The sequence below is a fragment of the Acomys russatus genome, chromosome 8, assembly GCF_903995435.1.
Source record: "Acomys russatus chromosome 8, mAcoRus1.1, whole genome shotgun sequence".
NCBI classification, from domain to species: domain Eukaryota; kingdom Metazoa; phylum Chordata; class Mammalia; order Rodentia; family Muridae; genus Acomys; species Acomys russatus.
The window spans coordinates 18,995,760-19,022,561 of NC_067144.1; the positions used below are offsets into that span (position 1 = coordinate 18,995,760).

Genomic DNA, 26,802 nt, shown 5'->3' on the forward strand with positions numbered 1-26,802 from the left:
GACTTAAAGCAACCCCAAATACAACGTCTCAAACGCCATTCTCTATCTAGTGCAGCTATCAGTGGTAAAAATACTGCCATTCTCGCCGGGTAATGGTGGCGCACGCCTTTAATCCCAGCACTCGGCAAACAGAGGCAGGCGGATCTTGTGAGTTCGAGGCCAGCCTGGTCTACAAAGTGAGTCCAGGACGGCAGGGCTACACAGAGAAACCCTGTCTCAAAAACAAAACACTTCTGAAATCCAGCTACCACAGGCCCTTTCCCTGTTAAAACAAGGGCTACAGTGCCAGAGTCCCTGCGGATGTGGAAGGTGGGTTCAGCGCCTCTGTTCCTCGCCCGGCACCAGGCCCCGCCCCGAGGCGCCCCGCCCCCGCTTCTCCTCCCCGTCCCCCCCCCCGTATTTGTGGTGGTGGGGGCGTCCCCGTCCCCGGGGGCAGTCTGTTGGCTTCTCCCGCTCTCCACGCGTGTGTGACGAGCTGGAGAACGCGGAGTCTGCTGCGCACGCCCAGGACGCCAGGTCTGACCCGAAAGAAAAACCCTCAGCTTCAAGCAGACTATGAGGCGCGACGTTCGGCGGGCTCCTTCCCGGAAGCGGAAGCTCAGGGGGCGGGACAAGGGAGGTCCAGAAGTCTCGGCGGTTAATTCTTTTCTCAGTGCTTCATTTCCCTACGTCTGGGCGGTCCTGAGGCTGAGAGAAATGGTCAGGTCCGGATCTCGACCGGGCCAGGTGAGGGGCTGCGGACTCGATGAGTCCGCTGTGGGGTGGCGAGGGACTTAGGGGGATTTAGGAAGGTGCTGGAAAATATAAAAAAACAAAAAGTGCGGCGCTCCCAAAGTGGTGACGAGGTCCCTAGATGAGTGCTTTATTCGTCCCTGAACTCAGGCTTTGGTTGTCAGCCCCCGGATTCGCACCCCAACCTTTATCACTGGTGCAGTGACTTACTTTTCTTAGCTTTTAGTTAATCTTCAGTTTTTCGGCGTTTCCACCAGTGCTTCTATTAACTGATCTCCTGTCTCTGTTGTTGTAGTGGTCTCTCTCTCAGTAAGTGTCTGTACCAGCCCTACCGTTCTCAAATGCATGACTCTATGTACTCTAGTGAACCGCCCAGAGTACGACAGGGGAACCCATTTTTCAAGGTACATAATCTTTGGCTTGGAACAGAGCCAATTTGGATCCTCGCCAGCCCCCTTCCCCACCTGCCGCCAATCTGGTCCATTTACGGCCAAACTAGTTTTGGCCCTGCAGTGCCCCGGGTGCTCTGGCCCTATGGTGCTACCCTGTCTTTTCACGTTATGGTGGGCCTGACGATTCCACTTTCCATGTAGCCCTCAGGTCAAGAACCGTCTCGGGAATCTGTCTAACGCCCTCACATCTGCAGGTGGACGTCAGGCCACCTTCCGTATTTTTGGAATCTTTGTCAAATCACTTCATGTGGAACATGGTGCTAGTATACGCTGCTACTCCAGGGATATTCCACCTGTCTTGGAGATTTAGAAAACCCTTGGCATATAGTAGATCTGAGGTTTTGTTTGTTTTCCATCATTTAATCAACAAACCTATAATGTCTTTCCTCCTGATGTGTATTTTGCACTTTTTTTTTTCCCCAAGACCTGGCTTGAGGACATTCTTTCTTGAATGGATGCATATTGCCAATATGTATATGAAAATATGCTCAGATCAAAGAAATGAGATTAAAAACCATGAGATATCTTCTAACACAAAATAGGTATTAGTGAGGGTGTTGGGAAGTTGATGCCCTTGTAGTGTCCTGGGAGGAGTGTAAATAGTATAACTGCTATGGGAAATTGGGTGAGGTTTCCTCAGAAAATAAGCCAAGCATGGCAAGACACAACTGTAGTCCTCATACTTGGGAGCCTGAGGCAGGAGGATCATGAGTTTGAGACCAGGTTGAATAACAGTGAGACCCTGTCTCAAAACCAAACTCTTTATAGTCGAGCTGATGTGACCCAGCCAGCTCCGTAACTGGGCAGTTGTTCAAAAGTATGAGAGTCAAGACTTAGGAAGAGCTGTTTGCATTGTCATTCGTTGTCAGGTTACTCACACTGGCTAGACACGGTGTGGACGGGTTAAGACATTACAGGTATGTAACACTGCAGTGGAGCGTTCTTCGGCCTGGAGGGAATTCTGCCATATGCAAAAGCAAGTGTGAAGTTTGAGGCTTACCAAGTGAAATAGGCTCTTCCTAGAAGGACAGATGGTGCAGGAGTCTACTCACATGGTGTGCCTGAAGTAGTCCAGTGCAGAAGCCCAGTGCAACGGTGACCGCAGAGCCTGGGCGTGGGGAGAGTATAGGGTTGCTATTCAGTAAGTATTGTGTTGTTTATATCTCAGGAACCTAGGAGCCTGTGAAAAATGTGCCTGTAGATAATACTTTATGAGATAGTAAATATTTTTATGACAATATAAAAATAGTAAGGGACAGATCAAAAAGTTCTGGGGTCTGTTTAGAAATGAGAAGGCATCCAACTTGAAGGAGCTTCCTCTGATTGACTCTGGAACAATGCGAACATTTTTTTAAAGGTTTATTTCTTTTTATGTGCATTGATGTTCTCCCTGCACGTCAGTGTGAGAGTGCCAGGTCCTCTGGAACTGGAGTTACAGACACTTAGGAGCTAGCTGCTATGTGGTTGCTGGGAATTGAACTCTGGTCCTCTGGAAGAGCAGCCAGTGCCCTTAACTGCTGAGCTATCACTCCAACCCCAAGCATTGATTTTTTTAAAATAAATTTTTAATAAACTTTAATATTAAAACCCTTGCTAATAGAAAGCATTACAAGTAAAACTGATCTAGACTCAAAGTCTATCCAACTCAGTGAGCATCTGTACAGTTTATTTTGTTTGTTTGTTTGTTTGTTTTTGTTTTTCGAAACAGAGTCTCTCTGTGTAGCCTTGGCTGTCCTGGAGTCACTTTGTAGACCATGCTGGCCTCGAACTCACAGCAATCCGCCTGCCTCTGCCTCCCGAGTGCTCGGATTACAGGCATGCACTACCACGCCCGGCATCTGTACAGTTTAGAATGGCTATTCTGAGGCTCTGAAGCTTCACACTGGATTTTATACTTTCACTATTAAATATATTTTATGCACTTTCCATCACCAAAAATGAAAAACTCATGGCAAAGAACTAAAGAAACATTACCACTGCTTTCGTAACTAATGTCCATTAGCTGCATTCAGTCCTTCCTTATCCCCTAATGTTTATTCTCTCTCCTCTTCTTTTTTCACTTTTCCTAGCGTATCCACCTGTACATTGTTTACCTATGAGCATGAGTATTAACAATGGGTCACAGTCTTCTGACTAGAATAGGAGTCAGTGTGTTCACACTAACCGGTTAACAAGGAAGAAGGAAAGGTACAAAAAGAAAGTTTTATTCTCCAGATGTAATTGCTGTCTTGGATGCTTACTGCTGAATAACTGGCCCTTTCTAGCTCTTTCTAAACTCTTGCTGGCTGGCTGAACTCAGCTGTTCTGGCTCAGAACTCCTCAGCTGACTGATTGAAACTGGCTTCTCTGTTTCTCTTGAATTGCTTTGCTTCTGAACTCCATGAGCTAACCTGGTGGGGACTCGCCTGAACTGCACACAACTGCCTGTGCTGTACTGTTTTCTCCACTGAACTCTACTGTCTGTCTCTCTACCACACCCAACTCTACTGTCTCAACTCTACTGCTTCTCCTCTGACTCCCAACTCTCTCAACTGGTTGACTGACCCACTGAACTCCACCGTGAACTGACTGATTCTCCCCGCACTGCCTTTTGTTGTTGGTGGTGTTGTTTTTCAAGGATGGTTTCTCTTGTAGTCCTGCCTGTCCTGGGCTCTCTTTGTAGACCAGGCTGGCCTCGAACTCACAGAGATTTGCCTGCCTCTGCCTCCCGAGTGCTGGGATTAAAGGCCTAAGTAGACTCTCTTTGTTCTGAGGAGAGTTGGCCGGATCCTATCTCTGACTCATTCTGTAAACTTTCTTTGATTCGATACTCTGTCTGCCAGCTCAATTAGACGTTACTTTCAAACTTGGCTGCTTCCTTCTACCAATCAGCCTTAGGGATTAAAAGGATTGTTAGGGATTAAAGGTGTGTGGCCTGTCTGCATTCCAGCCAGATCACACAGTCCTAGGGCTTTGCATGTGATCCCCTGCCAGAGGAGCCATGTTGCTGGATTAAAATTCCTATACAAAAGGTCCTTCCCTAATTCTAATTTTTTAGTTGAAAGTCAGCTAATAAATGTAGACGGAATGTGCAGCTAAATAAATAAGTCACTTTGATAAACTATTGACTTAAATAGGAACCACCAATAGATATTCAAACTACTGAGAGAAAGTTTAAGGATATCCGCATAGTGTCGGGGTATCTTACAAAAAACAATTAGCAAGGTAAAAATAATTTTTGTTTATTTGGTTTCATGTGTGTGTGTGTGTGTGTGTGTGTGTGTGTGTGTGTGTGTGTGTGTTGAGACAGTTTCTCTGTATGACAATCCTGGCTATCTTGCAACTTGTTTTGTAGAAGAGGCTGGCCTTGAACTAAGAGATCCTCCTGCCTCTGCCTCCCCAGTGCTGGGATTAAAGGTGTGTACCACCCTGCTTGGCAAAAATAGTGCTCTCAGTCATGAAAATCTTGGCATATACCATCTTAAATCAGTTCGTATCACCAGCAACAGAACAAATATCACTTGCCTACTTGTATTGAGAATGACACATATGCTGTATTCCTGCCAGAAATTCATAACCTGAGTCTGATCAGGAGGAAACAGTCAATCTGAATATTCAGGGAGCTATTATGTAAGATAATTAGCCTTTACTTTCAAGTATGTCAAGATAATGACAGTTCAAGGAACTATTCCAGATTGAAGGAGATTCAAGAGCCGTAACCCATGTGCACCATGTGGTTCTGCGTTGGAACGTGGACTAGTTTTTTAAATTTTTCTTCTTTTTCTGTAAAGGACAAAGCTGGGTTAAGTGTAATGTGAATCAGGTCTATCTAGGTTGGAGTATAATGCTAAAGTTCTCAATTTTTATGGCTATATTAGGGAATTTTGTTCTTAAGAAACATTTAGGAGTATTATGATCTCAACTTATTTTGAAGTGGGCAGACAAGAAGTAGTGCTGTATCTGTCTTGAGATATATATGTGTCAGGCACGATACTGTAAATTCATCAGATCCCAAGATGTCTCAAGAAGTCCAAGTCTAGCTTTTGTAAAGATGTATTCTCAATAACATTATTAGAAGGGGCAGAAATATGCATCATATGTATATATACGTTGTGTGTGTGTGTGTGTGTGTGTGTGTGTGTGTGTGTGTGTGATAAGAGAGAATAGTAAATAAAGTTCTCTTGGCATGAAATATGTAAACATGTGAAGACTTGAATGACACTCTCAGCATGAAGTGCATCTAAGAGTGGAACGAGGGGAGGATTAGGGCCTTTGATGCCTTAAAATATTCTTTTGAGTGGAGATTATGTTTATCAGATAACAAAAGTATTAAGCTATAAGGGGTATGTGATAGAACACTTCCTTATCGCCCTGCTCTGGAGCGTCTCTTCCCTGCTTCTCCAGAGACCTGGTTTTCCTGCCTGGAGACAACTTTTTTGCATAGCTTTGAAGATAATGCGTGTATGTAAAGCAAGTGAACATTTTTTGTACCTAAAAGCTATCCCACCTATATTAGTTTTAAAATGCAGTCTTAAAATAGTTACTTGAGTTGAAATGGAATGAGAAAATAAGATACAGATAAAGCTGGAGGTGTTTTTTGTTTGTTTGTTTGTTTGTTTGTTTGTTTTTTCCAGACAGCGTTTCTCTGTGTAGCCTTGGGTGTCCTGGACTCACTTTGTAGACCAGGCTGGCTTCCGATTCACAGCAATCTGCCCGCCTCTGCCTTCAGAGTGCTGGGATTACAGGCATGCACCACCACATTGGGCTTAAAGCTAGATAGAGATTTTTATTATTTTTATTTTTAATTTTTTTTTTTTTTTTTTTTTTTTAGATTTTTGAAACAGGATTTCTCTGTGTAGCCTTGGCTATCCTGTACTCACTTTGTAGACCAGGCTGGCCTCAAACTCAAGTGATCCGCCTGCCTCTGCCCTAAGTGCCGGGATTACAGGAATGTGCCACTGTGCCTGGCTAAAGGTTTTTAATGTGCTGGTTTTTTCCAGCCTTCTAAAAAGTGAGAGGATAATAACTAGAGTAATGAAGAAAGTTTAGTTTTTAGTGCTAGTGAATGGGTGCCAAACCTGTGCGTGTGTGTACAGGTCAAGGGTCATTGTCTTCCTCTGATATTCTACACTTCATGTTTGAGACAGGATCTCCCATGAGCTCAGAGCTCTGCACTGTTCTGGCTAGACTGGCTGCCTGTTGATTCCTTGGGATCCAGGGGTCTCCACCCTCCGCTCCGTTGCTGGGGTTAAATACAGGGCCCTCAAATCTGGCTTTTATGTAGATGCCTGGGATTTGAACTCAAGCTTGAGCTGCAGTTGTTTACCCACTGAGCGGTGACCCTGCTTTGTGTGTGCGGGGCAAGCACTCTTCCACCGAACTACCTCCCAAGTTCCTTGTCTTGTTCTTGAATTTCATATACCAGACAATTTAGAGATTTTAGACCATGTACGAGGATTGCATATCATCTAAATATAGTGGTACTGGGTCTTTTGCCTTAAAGTAATATGACAGTTTTCTTTACTGCCATATTACTTTACTGTAAGAAATAGACTAAAGGAACAAATACATGTGTTACTTTGCCATCATTGCATGTAGAACAAATTTATTGCATAAAAGTTAAATTATAATTGTGGATTTTTAAGATACTTCTCATTTAAATAGTAAGTAGCATGTTACATACATATAATAGAATGTTCCACCTCATAAAAGAAAGAAAGTTTTGGTGTTTACTACTGGTTGGATGCTGGTTAAATATACTATGCTAGTCACAGAAGGACAGATAGTTCATGTAGAAGTGCTTTCTAAAGTAGTCAAAAATTGGGAAAGTCGAAAAGTGGTTGCCAGGGCAGGAGGAAGAGGTGATGAAAATGTTTCAGTTTGGCTGTATGGAGAAAGGCATGGATGCTGTTTCAGGGCTGTCAGGCCGGCAGCCTAATGCAACAGTGCTTACCTGCTGTAAAACAATGTGTTATGTCATAGGTGGCATCTTCAGGAAGGCACCCCGGATCCAAGTTCACAAATGGAAAGAAAGGGTGAGTACATCTTGGCGTTTCTAAGTTCAGGTATCTTAGGTACATCTTCAGGGCTTAGGGCTTGACTATATTTTGCCCACCCTAGGAAAGTAGGTGGGCTCTGCCTCCACAAGGAGATCGTAAGTCATTAGTGATCAAACCCTCAGAATACATGAGTGTCCCATGGGGGAAAGAAAAGCACTTCCCGTAGGCGTCACTTAACCAAGAGTGAGTCCAGATTTGAATTTTCTGCTTCATGTTCCCTGTGTCTTCCATCGTCGGTCTGTTATGTGAGCCTGAATCTGTCTGTATCTGTGTGTGTCTATCCCCAGGTGCGTGAGTCTGGGTATAAATACAGAGGACTTCGCTCTGTGTTTATTGAATACACTAGAAGCATCATACAGGGAAAGGGATGGGATGCTTTGCAGAATCTTTACCAGAGTTCTACAAGGGATTATGTCATTCCAACTGACCCAGACAACAAACATTGTTTATCAGCAAATACCCATAGTGGTTGCTCTCAACCTCTACATGGTAGATTTTAGGCATTTGCTTTCAACTTCAAGGTTTGCTCTTTTTTTCCCCCCCGAGACAAGGTTTCTCTTATAGTACTGGCTGTCCTGGCCTCTGCTGGCCTCGAACTCACAGAGATCCACCTGCCTCTGCTTCCTGAGTGCTGAGATTAAAGGCGTGCGCCACCCCACACAGCTTCAGGGTCTGCTGTCTTCAGCAAATGATACACATGCATCACTCTGGGTCGGGGACGTGGAAGAATAACTTAAGCTTGCAGCTGTGCATCAGCTTAGGGTGTAAAATTTGATTACATGGGAAATCCAAGGCAAGTAAGATTGTTCTCCTAAGGGCAGGTTAAGTGAACAGTTTGAGTGCACAGTAGGACATCAGGCTTAGAACAAACAGACTGAACACACAGTGGGACAGCAGGCTTAGAACAAACAGACTGCACACACAGTGGGACAGCAGTCTTAGTCTTAGGTGACCTCAGTGTGTATTATTCACTTTGCCTGCGAGGACCAGCAGAAGGTCCAGTCTCTTTGAATGTAAGAGATGCTCTCAGAATATTGCATCAGCACCAGGGTCACGCCAACCTGATCAGTGGCTTGTGGTTAGTAGTCTTGATGATCTCCACAGTGTCCTGTCCACATCACACAAGCTTTCTCTTCCAAGCTTTGCTGGAAACAATTATTTACATATTTGGAGAAAAAAGTTGCATTTTTTTTTAAAGGATCTCAACTTTTTTTCCCCTAGGACCCACATAAGAAATGTAGCACATTTGAATGCAGGCTCTGCCTGTCCTGTTCATTCTGATTCGGAAAGTCAGGTAAGGTTAAAGTGAGTGGATACAAGAAACTGTTTTCATAGACCTCAGGTAAAAGCTAAGAAATGCAGTGCAAAGGTAAAGTCTAATTTGCACCAAGGAAGTGTATGGGCTGTTGCTTTAAGACCTGTTTCTACCAATAGTAATTGCTTGTAAGGAAGCATATTCGCAGTGGCGTGGTGTATTTTACCTCTTTGTGACTCTCTTCTTACAGACAGAAACTGCACTTGATGGTTGCGCTTCTTTGCTACAGGACATTTTGAAAAACGAAGATTCAGGTTATGTTTTCTTTTAAAGTTCTTTGCTGATCATCTTTTATCAATGGGCTAGTACTTTTCAATGTTTACAGAATTTTCTTTTTATTATCAACAGGTTCAGAAGTAGTGTATTTGGAAAGTAGATGCAATACCAAACCTTTAGAAGGCAGAAAATACAGATCTAAAAAGAAAGGACCTGAAAAACATGTTCCTTCAGTGGTCCGAAAAGAGATATGTAAGCATCTCCCCCATATCTACTTAAAGATGAGTGTGTGTGTGTGTGTGTGTGTGTGTGTGTGTGTGTGTGTGTGTGTGTGTGTGTGTGTGCGCGCGCCTGTGCCTCTGTGTCTGTCTGTACATATCAGGGGTCCATGCTAGCTGTCTGCCTCAAGCACTCTCCACTGTTTGTTGAGACAAGGTGTCCTCACTGAGCTGAAGCTCACCAGCGCTGCTTGAGTGGTTGGCCAGCACTGCCTTCCTCTCCAGCACTGAGAAGACAGGTGCTGAACTTTTTACATGAGTGTTGGGGATTTGAACTCATGTTTGAGGAGTGAGCACTTTATTGACTAAGCTACTTCTCTAGCCCTTAAAGATAACTTAATCGGGGTTATGTGGTTGTTTTTTATTTTTATTTTATTTGGTTTAGATGTCTACTTGTGCTTCTTTTTCTGTAGTCAGTTCCTCATTGCCAGATAGTCACTTTTGTTAGCTGTCACTTTTCTTTAAAAAGCAAGGAACGAGGTTCTTTTCTGGTTTTGCAGTATAAAAGTTTCAAACAGAATGACATAGGGAACATAGACTATAGAGTCAGCTCTGTTTACTCTGCCTCTCCCACCTTTGTTTACTGGTTGGTTGGTTGGTCTTTGTTTTGTTTTGTTTTGTTTTTGTTTTTTAAGACAGCATCTCACTGTATAGCCTTTGGTTGCCCTGGAACTCATTATGTAGACCAGGCTGGCCTTAACTAATAGAGATCTGCCTGCTTCTGCCTCCCCAGTACTGGGATTGAAGGCATGTTCCACTATGCCTGGCATATCCCTTGTTTTCATAGCTAACCACAAACTGTTTGCATTTTGGGTTCGTACTTACATAAAATAATTATTTTAAAATTAACATGTATGTATATATTCTGAGTTAGTTAAAGAATAAACTTGTTGATGCAGTTAGGGTATATGACAAAAAGCCTGCCAATGGTTGGCATTAAATGTATCCAAAGGCATGGTGTTTTAAGCTTTCATGGTTACCCTTGCTGAAAATTGAGTGTTAGTGATTCAAGAAATATTTTAAAACAAGTTTTGAGAATATTGTCTTTTAAAGGCCTATAACCCAAGGCAGTCCAAAATAGAGTTGAAACAATTTATACTATCAATTTTGTTCTTAAATTAACATGGAAGTGTACATACTTATGGGGTACAGTGTGATATTTTCACTGTATACCGTGCATAGTGATCAAATCAGATTACAATGGACATTCTGGTTAGGATCAGCTACTCCTGCTTCAGACGGGTCAGAAATGCCAGTCAGTGCTTAAAGGCATGCTTTCATTTTGCTCAAGGGGTAAAGTTAAATCATCTAAGACAGTCTCCCTGGATATTAAGAAAGCAAGATGCAACCAAAAAAGCCTAGAAAAATGGAGGTGGAAAGACTGGACAGTGTCATCCCATATAAATTAAAAGAGAAAAATAGCTAGAAAAACAGCTTCCTTCAGTCTTTTCATCCTGGGGACCAGTCACCTTGTCTTACGTTTGCCTCCACTGATCACGAGGGTGGGTACCAGCCCATATGTGCCTGCTGACCCCTTGAAATATGCTAAGCTTAGCCAGTGCGCTGAATGTGTGTGCACGTGCACATGTGCATGTGTGTGTGTGTATGTGTACACATTGTGTGGCTGTGTATTCATGTGCACTCTGTCCCTTTATTTTTTGAGACGTCATGTCTCACTGAACCTGAAGCTTATGGATTTGCCTGGGCTGGCTGGTCAGTGAATGTCATGGATGCATCTGTCCCTGCCTCCCCATTGCGTGGGGTAAGGACTGTACTATCTGTCAGTTCTCAGCATCCAAACGCAGGCTCTTGAGCCTGAGCAGCAGATACTTCACTGACTGAGCTATTTTTCCAACCCTATGCTGAAATTTTAGTTAATTAAGTTTGAAAGCTGATATTTGATTGAATTATAGAACTTTTAAGACTTTGGAATACTTTCAGTATGTAAATCTACTTTTTCAACTATAAATTATATTAAGTCTAAAGAGATGAATTATTTCTGATGTAAACTTAGCATCTGGTTTGATGTATACTTTATGAAAAATATATGTTAGATTTTGAAGATTTGGAACAAAAAGTGTCTTAGTTTTGGACATTACACACTGACATGTTATTATTCTTGCTACATTTACTTATTTATTTTTGCGGCGTTGGGGACCAAACTCAGGGCCTTTAGCATGCTAGACAACAGCTATACTATTGAGCTGCAGCCCCAACTCTGGCTACATTTAAGTAAAACATGAAAAGTAAGTCATCCTTTTAACTTTTGGGTGTGACTACTTAAAATTTTTAATTACATCTATTGCTTATATTATGTTCCTGGTGGACAGTATCAGTCTTAACTAGGGCCAGTTGTGTTTTTAGAAAGAATACTTAGTTTTATTTATTTATTATTTACTTATTTATTTATTGGTTTTTAGAGACAGGGTTTCTCTGTGTAGCCTTGGCTGTCCTAGACTTGTTTGTAGACCAGGCCAGCCTCGAACTCACAGTGATCTGCCTGCCTCTGTCTCCCAGGTGCTAATACTTAGTTTTATAATCGAAGTTTTGTTAGAACCTACTGTTAGTCTATTTCCCATGGCTGCTTTTGTGCTGCAGTGGCACTGAGTAGTTGTGACAGAGACTATTTAGCTCACTAACCCTGAAGCGGTTACTCTCTGGCCGTTTAAGAAAGAAGCCTGTTTGGAGTTTATTAATTTATGTGGGATGGTGACATCTGCTGGCAGAGGTAGGACATTGTGTAACTCAGCTTGCTAAGCAGCTGTAGAAAGAAGGCGAATGAGCTAAGTGGATCGAGAATGTGGGCTGTGAACGTGAAATCAGAGCTCCTCATGTTAGACAGTTCTTATGGAACCAAAGGAAGTCTGAAGGGAGAGGCCTAGGTCTCAGAAGGAGACCTATGTGCGATGTGGTTATGGGCTGTGATCTCCTGTGTATCATCTTAGGCTTCAAAGTTAAAATAGTTTTAGAAGATGTTTTTCTATTATACTTATTGTAAGATTGAATTTTTAATAAAAACTGATACTTTATAGGATATTATTGGCTAGTTTTGTAGCTCATCTGATAGAGAGGATCTGTTAGTGCTCTGGGTTTTAATCATTTCAGGGATCATATTTGGAAGTATACTTTTAGGTAGCAGGATGTATTAATAGGAGGTATTTACTTACCTGGCCAGTTTGCAACTATTTGATGATATAACCTGTTGCCACATATTGTTCTAAGAGGTTGCCAAGTGTTATTTACAATTCAACAATCTTCAGAAGCTGGTGATTTTTATTTGCATTTTACTCTCTTTGTATTTAATAACAGTGAGATTACATTGAAGTAGAGAAAGACAAGTACATCTTTGCTGATTGACTTTATCTGAGAGGGCTCCTTCAGATATGGAGTGCCCAGGCAACCGCCAGGCTTTATAGTATGTGAGCAGTGTTGGGCATGGCCTGAAGCATGATGGGGAACTGAAGGGGTGAGTAGGGCACCTCGATGTGAGGGAGTGGTCGGCAGCAATAAGCAAACTCACTCTTCCACTCTCAAATTTAAAGACTACAGCAGCCTATCCTGGAGGTCTCCGTAGAGTGAGAAAATGTTAGCAAAGTGGAGGAGGCCAATGGTTATCCTACCCCTCAGGTAAAAAAGCAACGGCTTCTCTGCTGCCGTGTGCACGTACGCATGACAGAGGCTGACAGAGGTTCTCTTCCTCCTCACTCTCTTCTTACTCAGTCATTTGTTAGTTCAGGGGCTTCATGCATGCAGAATAAATGCTCTGCACTGTGTTCTATCTCGTTTGTTGAAAAGAGTCTTTTCACTGTACCTAGAGTTTGCTCTTCCAGCCAGGCTGATCATGTGACCAGCAGCTCTGGGGAGCCTCTTGTCTCTTGCTCCCCTGGTCTGGGTTTACAGCTGCCGTGGCTATGCCTGGCTTTGGTTGGTTGGTTGGTTTGGTTGTTTTTGGTTTTTCAAGACAGGGTTTCTCTGTGTAGCCCTAGACGTCCTAGACTCATTCTGTAGATCTGCCTGCCTCTGCCTCCTTGAGTGCTGGGATTAAAGGTGTGCGCCAACCACCACCCAATTATGCCTGGCTTTTTAAGTGGGTGCTTGAGTAACAGACACTTTACCCACTAAGCTATCTCCTCAGCCCTCAGGTTCTGCCTCATCTTAAGAGTCCATCAGGATTCTAGAGTGAAGTTCTAAGAGTCACGTTCACCTTCTAGTGGTGTTTCCCAAAATGAAGCCTTGGGCTCTCCTTAACCTTGTGATGCCTGTCAGAATTTAATGATCATTTTCATGGTCATGTCTAAACATCAGACTCCTCACACTGTCGAGCAGCAGATTGTGATTGTTTAGTTATTGGAAGGATTCTCTAAATCTGTCAGTTGATTTCTCTTCTCCCCTTTAGACTTCCCTAGTTTTCTGGGGCATGGTCCCATAAGATCCCACTTGCTTTGGGAGCTCACCCATAGCCACGTCAGTGGGACAGTGTCTGAGCCTTGTGCTCCTGAGAGTTGGGGTATAGCAAATAGCGTGTTCTTTTCATCTTCATAGAAAATCATCTTCATCTCCCTGTGAGTCTTAGTTGGCACATCCTTCCATGCTTAGGCATTGCCCGAGACTGGCTTCTCCAGCAGAACATGCATTCTTCACTAGAATACTGGTTTTGAAGCCCCACTGCTGTGGTCATCTGCTGCATAGCATGTAACAGACAGTTTGGGCTTCTTCCCAGGAAAGGCAGGGCCAGGTCTGCAAAAGCTGTGCCTGCCTTCTGTGGTGCTTGGATATCTGCATGACTGGGATATCTGAATTCATTTTTTAAGGACTTTGTCTTCTTACCTATGCTTCCTGCAGAAGTAACAATAGTATGTCAGAATAGGAGGCAGGCCTCAACGTCTCCCAGGCAGCCTCAAACCCACTCTGCTCTGAAGAAGCAATTTTCTAATAAGAAAAAGGCATTGGTGGTGCACACCTTTAATCCCAGCACTCAGGAGGCAGAAGCCAGCCTGTGAGTTTGAGGCCAGCCTGGTCTACGGAGTGAGTTCCAGGACAACCAAGGCTACACAGAGAAACCCTGTCTCGAAAAATAAACTAAGGGTGGGGAGGAGGTAAAGAAAGGTTAGGCAAACCTCAAGGTTGCTCAGCTGGTAAGTGAACATTCTAGTATGTGTCCTTTAGTCTTTGTAAGCACTCGTGCACAGCAGTGGGGTTGTGCTAACTTGTATTTGCCTTGTAGGTGCTACCCCAAGCTATTTTTCGAAGTCTATTTTGTAACCTGATAACTTATGATCTTCGGTACCTTCTCATTTCTGTTACTACTGTTTGGCAAGCATTTGGGGGGTGGGAGAGCTTCTTATTAGACAGGGAAATAGAATCTAGATTCTTTAAACACTAGTTATAGGACAGTGCTGTATCAAACCCTTTTTCATTCTTTAGTTTATTAATACCAGGCTTATACTTTGCATATACACAGAGAAGATTTAAGATGAAGTATAAGAAGCCCTGCCCAAGGGAGAGGCCTACCCTTTTCTGAAGAGAAACAGGAGGGATGGATTAGTGCGGAGAGGAGGGAGGGGGAAGTGCAGTCAGAAGCTTATAGTTTAGTCAGAGGAAGAAGACAATGAAAGAAATAAGTGACCCGGGTCAGTATATGTGTGGTGTAAGATTGAAGTAAACACCATGTGCTCTGCGATAGTGCAGAGCAGTTGCTAGACTCAAGTGATTGGTTTGGGAAAAGCTTCTTGAAAGGTAAAGACAGGTGAGCCTTGGTGAGGGAGCAGTCAGATTGCAAGGGGTAGCTCATCACAGGCAGTGTTCTAGGAGGGCGAGAACGGCTGGCCAGGCATCTGCACTGGCCTGCTGTGAACAGAAATTTGAATTGAGGGCAATGGAAAGAGAGTCGGAGAAGTAGGTGGTGGTCAGCCTTCGGGAGCAATAAATACTAGGGTAAAAGTGTTCTCCTCGTGCTTTTTTTGAGGAATAGGTACAGATGAATTTTGATTGGGGAAGTTTAATTCATTAATTACTTTCAAAAGAATGTGGGCTGCTTTTCTTCAGGGAGTTACAGTAAAGGCCTTCTTCAAAGTGTATGATCAGTTGATCTGCTTCTGAGACTTTTTTTACCCCTAAGATATTAGGGTAAAAGTTGTTGAAGACTCATACTTATGAACTCACTTCCTTTTTCCACATTAGTATCTTCAGAAAATAAGAAGTGGACATCTAATGAAGCGTGTCCTGAAAGTGACATAGCACAGCATTGGTCACTACAAGACCATTATAGGATGTACTCACCGATAATCTACCAAGCCCTCTGTGAGCATGTGCAGACTCAAATGTCACTCATGAATACCTTGGCTTCAAAAAATGGCCCCAGTGGAATGCCTGCTGCGTGTCATACTGTGTCTGGTTCAGGTTAGTCCATACCATATTTTCAAACGATGAATGTGAGCTATGATCAAATTACCTTGTTATTATGTAAGCACTATAAGATGTGAACGAAGCATACTTTTTTTTTTTTTACTTTGTAGACTCTCAGGCAGCACCACATTCTGGTTATGGCTGTTCTGCTTCCACTGCAGGCTGGCCCCCTGAGCAGCCGTCCTGCCCTCTAATGGTTCACTCTGTGAGTATGGTTTGTTACTCAACAAGTCACTGCTTGTTTAGAGAAATCATCACCGTAGCAGAGTATTGAATTTACCAATTTTATAATTTTTGTATTAAAAAGTTTTAAGTATTAAGAGCAATAGCGAGAAAGAGAAGAAATCACAAGAAAAGGGAAATTACACATACACCACCCAAGCACAGCTCGGGCCTGACAAAGAGTGTCTTCACTCATCAGACTCCAGTACTGTATGCTTTAGTTTCTCCTCGTAAGTGCTTTTTTTTTTTTTTTTAAAGTACACGCTTTATTTGATACAGTTATATGGTGCTTTTTTCACTTAATATGTAAGTATGATTACCTTTTCTTAACATGCCTTTTATATAGTGAAAGCTGTGTTTGTGGGTATTTTTCTTTTAAGTCAAGACAAATATCTTTGAGCTAAGTTGTATAATAAACTCACCAGTCTTTGATTTGACATTGAACTTATAGCTAGTTTTATTACTATCACATGTTCATATACATTTTATATATGCACATACATACACTTTTATTTCTGTGATGTTAAAAATTGAATTGGGTGTGGTAGACAAGACACTACCACCGAGCTACATCTGCAGGTGGATATCTTTGCAAAAGCTCTGTGTGTGGTTTTTGAATAAAATGGTTATCTTGTTTTTATTTGTGTGGGGATTTTGCCTGCGTGTATGTCTATGTACCACATGCATGCTGGCAGTGATCCCCTGGAACTGGAGTTAAAGAGGGTTGTGAGCAGCCATATGGGTGCTGGGAACTGAACCAAGGTCATCTGCAAGAGCAGCAAGTAGTCTTAACAGATGCACCATCTTTCCAGACTCTGAGCTTGCTTCTTAAACTCTTTCTCAAAATGAAAATGTTTGTTTCATTCAAAATGTGGGCTAATTATTGATGCCTTTAAAGCACGTATGGTATTTGTAAACAATCTATTTTCATCATGACCTTATAATGTTCCCATGCTGCAGAGTGATCTGAGAAACTAGTCTTTGTTGTGTCGTGGAGAAATCCAGCTCGGTTGTAAGCTGAAAATTGGTTTCCAATGGTAGAAAATCATTTTCTGATGTTCATGATTTGTGTTCTTTTCTCTACAAATGACTGTTGATACTTTTGAAGGTTTACCTTTTTTTCTTGCTTTAGCAAGTTCAGACTGATGACAATATCCAGCTTGGGTCACAAAGTCAGATGACATCTGTGAACCACCCTGATGTTCCCAGGAATTCATTTAGTGACCGACCTGGAGTTCCGTGTGGCCTTCCCCACACTGGCAGAGCAGCTGCTCCCATGTTTCAGCCACTGAATCTTGCTAATTGGATTCTGCCACAACAAAGGGCTCCTAAGGAAGCAGACCTACTAAAGTGTTTCCAAACTCACATGTCTCCATTTCCAGCTCATGGAAAAGACGCTCTCTTGGACAGTCAGGCATACCAAAGCCCTTCTCAGTTACAGCCAGCCTTTTTGGCCACTAATGAGGAAAAATGTGCCAAAGAACAAATTGGAAAGGCCACAAATGAAGGAAAGTATTTAACCATACATGTGCAAGATGCAAAAATAGCCAAGAATGTGCAGCAGGCAGAAAATGTGAGCCAGACTGCTGAAAAAGTCAGAATGGCCAAGTGCTTGCTGGGAGAACTCAAGGCCCTGGTCGCCGAGCAAGGTAGAGGAGCACTTCACGTTGTTCTGTGGTGTGGTGTAATGCCTGAGAGCATTCATTCGGGTGGCAGTGATGGGGCAGGAGTCTCCGGGGGTTTCCACAGAACCGTATCTTGACCCAATAAGGAAAAGAGTCTGTCTGTTGTTTTACTTTGTAGACAGGGTCTCATGCAGTCTAGGAAAGCTCCAGCTTGCTCGGTAGTGATGATGATGGTGGACCCCAGCTTTCCTCCACTGCCTGTGTGCTGGAGCCAGAGCCAGCCTTCCTGGCCTTGAACCATTTTTCTTGGGGACTTGACATGTATTCAGCAATAGCAAGCACTTGAAAGTGTGCTTGCTATGTGATGCAAACATACTTGAAAAAAAATCTAGTACAGAGAATATGTAGGAAGAATATTATAGTAAGTAGATGACTTTTTCTGTTTAACAAAGATGCAAATTTCATTTCATCCTCTAACAACTAATGGTGACATTGTTCAACAGATGTCACATATGTAGTAACCTAAGCCACTTTCTCTGGCCTTTTAGCATATGTTTAGTAGTTTTCTCTTAAATCAAGAAAAATGTCTTTGAGCCAAGTTGTTGTTTTTATTTTGTGTACACACACACACACACACACACACACACACACACACACACACACGTTATGTTAGAAAGCACAGTAATTGATTGTGGAACTAACCGAATAGCTGCCATTTGTAGGCTGACACATATACAGAATTCTAAAATCCTTGCAAGTACAATACAGTTAAGCCATAGGTTAAGTGTGTTAAAATTGCTATGTCAGAGACTCAAATTAGATCATTTTTAGGGTTGTGTTTGTTTGTTTGTTTACTTTTGAGATAGGGACTCCCTATATAGCTCTGGCTGGCCTGGAACTTGCTGTGTAGATCAGAATGGACTTGAACTCACAAAAACATACCTTCCTCTGCCTTCCAAGTACTGAAATTAAAGGCCTGAGCCTCCACACCTGGCTCATTCTCTTCTTTTAACCAAATATTTAATCATGGTAGCAATAGTGATAGCAATAGTACCAGTGTTTGGTGTTTTGAACACTTACCATGGCCGACTACTGTGCTGTATTCACATGAGTGACCTCGCTTGAGTCTTAACAGCAGTCCTATAATTGCCTCCATTTTAGGTAAGGAAACTGAGTTTTGGATAATAGCATCTCATTCTAACTTCAGTAACCCAATGAGATACTTTGTTTAATTCTATTTAACTATGAAGAAACCTAGGCTTCAAGAGTGAAATAAATGAAATGTTGGCCTGTGTGTGTGTGTGTGTGTGTGTGTGTGTGTGTGTGTGTGTGTGTATTTATATAAATCTCACTAAAAGAGGAGAAAAAACTAAAGTCAAGAGATCTGTTGTGCAGTATGGTGACTGATTATAGTAAATAGCAATGCCGTTTTCATATTGCTACAAGATTAGGTTTCCAGACTTCTCAGACAAAAAATTAATATATGAGGCAACATTTGTTTATTAATTCAACTTAGCTAATGTGCTGTGCATACATAATTCAAGACATGTTATACACAACAAATCATGCATTTTTTTAATGTGGCTTGACTAAGGTTAAAGCTCTAAAAAGTGGTTGAGCCAACTTTCTATCCTCAGAGCCATGAAAGAGAAGACTTCACAGATGCTGGACAGCTGTGCATGCACTTTTTAGCTGTGTTCAAGTACTTGTGGAGTTGAATATATTTTTATATACTTGGTTATAATTGCTGCAATATTATGCTAAGTGCTTTTAATGCATAGATACTTTGAATGGGAAGGAGGGGACAAAAAAAAAAAGAGGCTCTACCACTCACTTGCTCCTTACATGTGCTGGCCACTTGCAAACATAGCCACTTCCGCAGCTTGTAACAAAAGACAGAGGTGTGCTGGCTCACAGCAGTCATACATTATGCAGTAAGTAATGAAGCCACATCTTAGAACCAAATGAGTCACATGAAATGAACTTACTGTTTGATTTGTTTTTTCAAGAGAGGGTATCTATGTAGCTCTGGCTACCCTGGACTCACTGTGTAGACCAGGCTGGCCTCAAACTCAGAGATCTGCCTGCCTCTGCCTCCCGAGTGCTGGGACTAAAGGTGTGTGCCACCACCAGCCGGCGATGAACAATATTTCTTAATGCAGAATCAGAGATTATATTGGTGGTGTTTATAGAGTGGCCATTATAGGAAACTTACACAACAATCATAGAGGACACCATAGTGTGTTGATAAGTATTAACTAGGAGACATGTCTAAATCTGTTTCCCATTTCACTTATCTGAAAAAATATATATTTAAAAAGATTTAAGATTAATCTTTCTTTACTCACTATAACTTCTTTAGAGTTGTTCTGAGTAAGCAAATACAGACAGCAGGCTAAAGGGAAATAGAATAATCATAAGTAATGAAGTTGAATTCTATAATAAGTACATATTATCTATAAATATTTTAATGATACATGCTAATAATCTTGTCAATTTAAAATACTGATTTTACTCAGTTGCCTTTCATAGAGGACTCAGAAGTTCAGAGATTGGTGGCAGAAGTAGAGGCATGTGTGTCTGGACTGTCAGCAGGGAGTGGCCACACTAATGTGGAAGTTGAAATAGCGCTGGCCCTGCAGCCACTAAGAAGTGAGAACGCTCAGCTGCGAAGGTAAGGCGTGGCCTGTGAGTCTTTCCATGGAGGGGGCAGGTGCTCCACACCAGAGCACAGGTGCCATGTGAAGTCGATAGGCTTCTTAGGGAACAGGCACTTCTGCCTCATGTTCCAGAGGCGGCTGCATTCTTGAGCTCTCCGTTACTTCCACCCACTAGGGTATATTTTCTCCCACCCATTTAGCTTCTTCTGTCACTTGTTAGCATGTCCATAGGAAGATGGCCCCGCCTCGTGTGGTTACTGTGTTAATCTACGTTATTGTACAGTAGCAGCATCTAAGTCATAGAAAACGTGTGTTCTTGCCTTCTCCAAGACCGTCACGGGCCAGTGAAGGCTCTTTTCATCCTGACTCAGAATCTAGAATTCCTTTTACTTTAAGAAGCCACCGTCTCAGTGATGCCGAGTGATGGGGAGCAATGGGGACAGGGGGTGTGGATGTCTTAGAAGTAATCATCTCACCATCCTAACACTTGGTGGTCTAAAACCTAAAACAAGTTCTAATACAGATGCCTGGAGCATAGTCATGGATGGGGCCCGGATGTGAGCCAGCTCATATACCTAAATTCCTCGGTATTTTTCTTTTTAGCCATATTAGTTTGCTAGAATTATATTCTTAACTTGTTTAAGGAAGCATGAAAGCAGTGGGGTAATCTTGGAATGGAGGAAGTCACTAATGTGATGCAGTCTTGCTTTAAGTTTGACCGTCTCTGATGAAGGCTGTCATCCAGGATCTGTCGGTGTACTGTGCACTGGAGTTCATTTCTGGTGCTTCTGCAGCTTTGCACTGTGAGTGTGCCCTGACAGTGTCATCGTGAGGACAGATGGGACTTGTAGGGACCTGCACACTTGAAAGCAGTAAAGAAGGATTCCTAGTTGGAGAGTAGTTGAAATTCACAGGTCTGTAGCCCACAGAGACGGCATCTAGTGAACTTACTTGCTTAGGACCAAGACCTCTCATCTACCGTCATTAGTTCTGATCTAAGGGGACCCTGTAACTGTATTAATTTTTCAAAACTAAAATCAAGAACAAATAATATGGAATGAACAGCAGTGACTCCTAACATTTCCTGAGCACGTTTCACGTTGTTCTTTATCTGTGCCATTACGCAAGTCCTCCCAGGAGCTCTCTAGAGTCTCTTGCCGTCCTCACTGGAGAGGAGGAAACCAGTGCAGCAAGGGCATGTGACTTGCTCAAAGTTGTATGTTTAGGAAGTGAGAGAGTCAAGACTTCATCCAAGGTGATCTGATTTTAGAGCCCCAAGCCTTAGCTGTGGCTTCTACAGAACTCCATGAGTCAGCACAGGCTGAGTTGAGGACTAGTCTTTAGGTGTATTCTGCACCTAAAGTAGACGAATAATACTAATAAATTCCTATTATTTAAAGGAGTGATAATAAAATAATTTGCTTTTTTGTTTGTTTGGTTTGGTTTGGTTTTTGGATTTTTTGAGACAGAGTTTCTCTGTGTAGCCCCAGCCATCCTGGACTCAGTAGACCAGGCTGGCCTCGAACTCACAGCAATCTGCCTGCCTCTGCCTCCCTGAGTGCTGGGAATATAGGCATGTGCCACCATGCCAGGCTACATAATTGGTTTCTTAAGCATTCTAGAACCTAGTTTGAGAATATTAACATTTTAGCATTTTCACCATGGAAATACCATTGGTCGTCATTTCAACTCCTTGGGACACTTCGTTGCTGTAGGCGTCCATTTATACGCTACTCATGAAGAGGCTTACTCTTTCATTTGTCACCAGATTTTAATTTTTTTAGGGGTGTTAACTGATAACCACATCTGTGGAATTGATAGTAGTAGAGCTTTTTAGCTACTTGTCCTTAGGGGAAAAAGACTGTATAACATTCTGTTGCCACTGTTATTTACTTGACCTTTTAAAGGACACAATTACTGGGAATGAAGAACTTTTAGATATGTTCCTTTGGATAGAATGGGGCTTCCAGTAGCAATGTGGCAGTTCTATGTTATTTTGTAATCTTTATTCGGAAAGAATCACTCATAAATGTTATTTGTAAGTAAAAACTAAAATGGGTAGGCTTACTTAGAAGTGATTTTCATTTTTTTTCTTTGTACACAGTTGTAAACTACATGTTTTTAACTGGAAAACCCCCTCCTCACCCAACCCCCACACAACTTGAAGTTTATTGCCATCTTGTGGCAAAAAGAAAAACTGCTAAGAGCATTGCTTCTAATGTACATTGGGCATTTTCAAATGTCCAGATCTTTTATTTGAAACACAGTTGTCTCCATTTAGTCCTCCTCTTCCCAACTCACAAGATATAATCTGTAATGCCTTTTACATGTAACTATAGAAGCCCCTAGACACCTCCAAACATCCTGGATGGAGGGTCAGAGGAGGATATAATCTCGTAGTAAGAATCATCATTCTAGAGAGTTCCTTAGTATCTCTAAGGTGACTAAGACATCATTGCTGCTACCTGATTTCAGAAGCTTACTAGAGTACATACAGAGGGCAACAGTTTAGAGCAAATGGGATGGGTTGAGGATGCCATTAAGATGTCTGTCTTGTCTTTTTGACAGATGGTAGAATAGCACCTCCTAAAGAAGAGTAGGTTTGTCTGGTTGTCCCCTCCCACACTTTTCTTTTGTAGTTAGGAGAGGTGGAAGAAGAGCCAGTGAGTTAAAATTTAGATTTACGTCATTGTCTGGAAGTCTAGAATATAAGAACAAGATCCAAGCTAGAAATGTAGATTTGAGAGTTTGAGCACATTTTTATAGAGCCGTTACTGTGGGTCTGTCCTTGGGGGCACGGAAGAAGATGGCAGCTAAATGCCAGAAATTTGTTATTAGAATATAACTGATGAATTCACTAAGCAGTGCAGGGCATTAGCATAGCACAAGCAAAGTGTACAAGGAAAGAGTGCAGCTTTGCAAGGAAAGAAATAAGGAAAAGCACCATGAAAAAAAAAAAACCCAAAGGGAAAGTACCAGGATAGCTAAGATATAAGCCACAGACAGAAAAGATGATAGGAGAATGCATGTAACATCCAGAAAGAACAAGAGAATAGCAGGCTCAAAGACAGATTTCAGTCAAGAACAGACTTCTTAAGACAGAAATCCCCCCACCCCCAAAGGCAGTGAATCTTGAACAATAGTCCATAGTCTCTAGGGGGTTGGGGGAGAGAGACAGATTATAAAGGAAAAGAGTACAAGGAGAAGAAAGTGAGCTAGGAAGGTCAGAAGAGTAAAAGAAAAAACTTTAGCAATGAAAGCCCCATTAGAAATAAAAGGCCAGATCATTTCTGCCCAGTGTGCTCTGCACTCTCGAGCGGGCTAGAGGCAAGATGGAGGAGAACGCGAGAGAGCCGTGCCCTTGGCGAATTGTGGATGACTGTGGCAGTGTCTTTACCATGAGTACCATAGGTGGCAATATTTTCAAGCCTTCAAAGGTTTTTGAAATTCTCCAGTGGGAGTAAACCACAGACTCCGAGGGAGTTTGACAGCTATTAAAACCAGGGCTCCACAGTTGGGAGGAAGCTTTGCAGTTTGGGGAGAACTGTTTTCCATGATTGACTGTAGTATGGTTCAGATAAGAGGCAAAGAAGACCCCTGGAACTCCATCACTAGCGGTGCCTTAACAGGAGCCATCCTGGCAGCAAGAAATGGACCGGTGGCCATGGTTGGGTCAGCTGCAATGGGTGGCGTTCTCCTAGCTTTAATTGAAGGAGTTGGTATCTTGTTGACAAGATTTGCCTCTGCACAGTTTCCCAATGGCCCTCAGTTTGCTGAAGACCACTCCCAGTTGCCTTCAAGCCAGTTACTGACCTCACCCTTTGGAAACTACCAACAGTATCAGTAGGAATTTTCCCCAGGATCCTGTACCTGGGTGAACTGTTGTTCTGTAGGCTCAGAAGATCACATTACAGTCTATTGAAAGCCTTAGGTGGGGCAACAATGACCAAGCGGGCCGCAAAGAGACATTTGACACATTTTTCTATTTAAGAGACTCAGAGGAAAGAAAAGATACTGATTTTATTTATTCATGCTTGGACTGCATTTATGATCAAAATAAATGTCTAATACCATGTAAAGAATGTATACGTGCTTCGAAGATACAGGACCAAAGGCCAAATAACAGTGAATCATGACATCATTTCCTTCGGAACGTCTCTGCCTGGTGTTTTGTGTACAGTTACTCAGACAATAAAAGGCTCCTGGGACTTACCCTTTCCTTTCAAAAAAGGAAGAAGAAGAAGGAGGAGAAGGAGGAGGAGGAGGAGGAGGAAAAAGAAAAGAAATAATAAAAGGTCATTTACTAATGAGCAAAGGTGACGTCTAGAATATTTCAGGCCACTGGAACTTGGGTCATATAGAGACTGAATTGTTAAAATGTTTTGGGGCTTTTGTTATGTTTTTCTCTTTTCATTTTAGTTATTACTGAGTTAATTGATCAACATCTTTTTTTTTTCTAAACACTATATATTTTGTGTGATTTAAGAAGATTTCTTAAGTATAATCTCAAAATATAAACTAGAAGAAGTAAATGCATGAAACTCAAAATTTTAAATTTTTATTTTTCAAAAGACACTGTTAACCAAAAATGAAGAAACAACCAACAGACTAAGGAAAATATATGTAAATGTATCTTACAAAGAACTTATATCTATTCATATAAAAAACTATTACAACTCTATGTTGTAACTCTGCATTAAGTATTGGTTTTTTTTTTTTTCATTTTTTTAAAGTGTTGTTTTAAAAATAGGTAAAATATTTGATTAGAAACTTTACTACAGAACACATGGAGCCAGGCATGGTGATATATCTGCACTTGGAAAGTGGAAGGTGGAGGCAAAGACAATCCTAAAGTGTACCAGGTCAGCTACACAGGAAGACCTGGTATCAAAATAAATAAACGAAACAAGACTTGGGTTAAAGATACAGCCTAGGAGTAGATCACTTGCATGGCATATGTGAAGCCCAGACATCAAAGAAGAGCAGAAAAAGACAGCTCTCGTCAGTAACCACAGTGAAATACCAGGCAGACTCACTGGAATAGCATCAGTGAAGGACAAAACCGGTGTGGTGAGCATGTGGAGGAGCTTCAGCGTGGCTGGTAGGAAAGTAAAATGGTTCGAGCACTTTGGAAACAAGGGTGGTAGTTTCTTAGAAATTATACACAAGTCTGCCATATGTCCTAGCTAGTCCATTCTTCACATGAATGCACATGTCCCCATAAAAATTTGTGGAGTATTGAAAGGAAGCAACTTAAGTGTCTACTCAGCAATAGAAAAGGAAGTGTAAATGCATGCAGCAGAGTGGATAAGCTTCATTCAGAACCACTGTTGAGTGGAAGACGCCAGGAAGGCAGAGTGTATATCTCAGTGTTATCCTGTGTAAAATGTAGAAAATGAAAACAGTCTAAACTGTGGTTAGTGTTTTGTCTGCCTGGGAAAGGAGGAGTATGAAAACGGCGTGCGGAAACTAAAAAAGATGTGGATCTTACTCTGGTGAGGGCTTTATCACACCATATGACAAAATGCATAGACGTTTATGCTTTAAATAGATGTAGATTAGTGTCAGTATGCTTTACCTTCACACAGCTACACAAAAGTAAACTAAAGAATACATTTAATATAGTATGTGTAATATCCATTTGTTTTTGCTATTAATTTTTAGTATTTATTATAAAACTAAAAATTTTAAAGCAGGGAATGAGAAAAGAGTAGTTACTAGTACAATTAGGCTTGGAGGAGTGTTGTCATAAGTGAAGTGTGGGAGGATTTTCAGTATGCTCCTCAGTTAAGACGCAGGAACCAGCAAAAGAGATGAATCTTCAGGCAAAGAACTGACGGGAACAGTGTCCTTGAAAGTCTCAGGGGAAAGTGGTATTCTGGGAACACATGATAATAAGGACACACCCACATAAGTTAGCACACTCTTGTAGGACAACAGAGTTTCTCTCCATACCACATTTTAGGTGTGTGTGTGTGTGTGTGTGTGTGTCTGTGTGTGTTTGAGTTTGAGAGGGGTGGGGTGGGGAGGTTGTGCACAGGCACATTGATGTGAAGACCAGATGAGGATGTTGCTGTTGAATGCTTTTCTCTATGGCTCTTCATCTTACTTCCTTAAGACAGAACCTCAAGCTGGACCAGAAGATTGCTGTTTTGGCCAGGCTGGCTGGCCAGTGAGCTCCCAGGATCCTTCTGTTAATGCCATGCATAGCCTTACCCACCTTTTTTAAACGATGGGCTTCAGATTGAGGTCCTCATTCTTACACAGCAAGCTCTGCCACCCAGTGAACCACCTCCCTAGCCCCTCCACACCATATTTCTTATAGGACAAGGGTAGGGGTAGGAGGCTTGTAGTAAGTGATAGATAGTTCAGATTGGCTAATGTTTCAAAAGGGAAGAATCTGAACAGCAGCATGCTAAAAGACTGTTAAAAAAAAAAAAAGATTTTTCCCCTAGAAGGTAGCTGCTGGTTTTCTGGAAGATACCAAAAGAGGCATTCTGTTTTATATTCTGTGTCATCACTCTGTGTTGCCTTTTCCAGATCTGCATGTTTTGTTACTGAAGGGAACCTCCCATGGACCAGCTTTGGGATCAGAGAAAAGAAAAAGTCTTGGTGGTTTCATGGTAGGGAGAATTGAGCAGGTGGTGGACAGCTGGTTAAGGGAAACCAGCTGTTGGTGAACAATTAGTTATAGGGAACTAATTGTTGAGGAGAGCTTGAAGAATGGAGGACAAAAGAAATATTGAACCCCAGGCATATATTACGGTGCAAACGGAAAGGTCTTCTATCCCAGGAAAGCTTTATTTTTCCTTCTGTCGTCTTGGGCCAACCCTAGTACTTCATTAAAAGTGAAGTTCAG

At 42.0% G+C, this 26,802-nt stretch overlaps 2 protein-coding genes across 2 annotated transcripts in view; both read left to right on the plus strand.

Moving 5' to 3' along the window:
• Positions 1–400: 400 nt before the first annotated feature.
• The window catches only part of Ccdc14 (coiled-coil domain containing 14), a 43,923-nt gene continuing 17,521 nt past the window's right edge, over positions 401–26,802 (plus strand). The window contains exons 1-9 of the mRNA XM_051149855.1: positions 401–726; positions 7,146–7,198; positions 8,444–8,516; positions 8,728–8,791; positions 8,886–9,005; positions 15,212–15,430; positions 15,547–15,641; positions 16,791–17,307; positions 19,816–19,957. Of these exons, the coding sequence (XP_051005812.1) occupies positions 556–726; positions 7,146–7,198; positions 8,444–8,516; positions 8,728–8,791; positions 8,886–9,005; positions 15,212–15,430; positions 15,547–15,641; positions 16,791–17,307; positions 19,816–19,957 (1,454 nt within the window). The 5' untranslated portion in view covers positions 401–555. The remainder of the gene's footprint in view (positions 727–7,145; positions 7,199–8,443; positions 8,517–8,727; positions 8,792–8,885; positions 9,006–15,211; positions 15,431–15,546; positions 15,642–16,790; positions 17,308–19,815; positions 19,958–26,802) is intronic.
• LOC127192642 (mitochondrial import inner membrane translocase subunit Tim17-A-like) lies at positions 23,276–24,077 on the plus strand. The gene is given in 2 exon segments (XM_051149854.1): positions 23,276–23,360; positions 23,363–24,077. Coding segments are annotated over 2 exon segments (513 nt in total). The 3' UTR covers positions 23,791–24,077.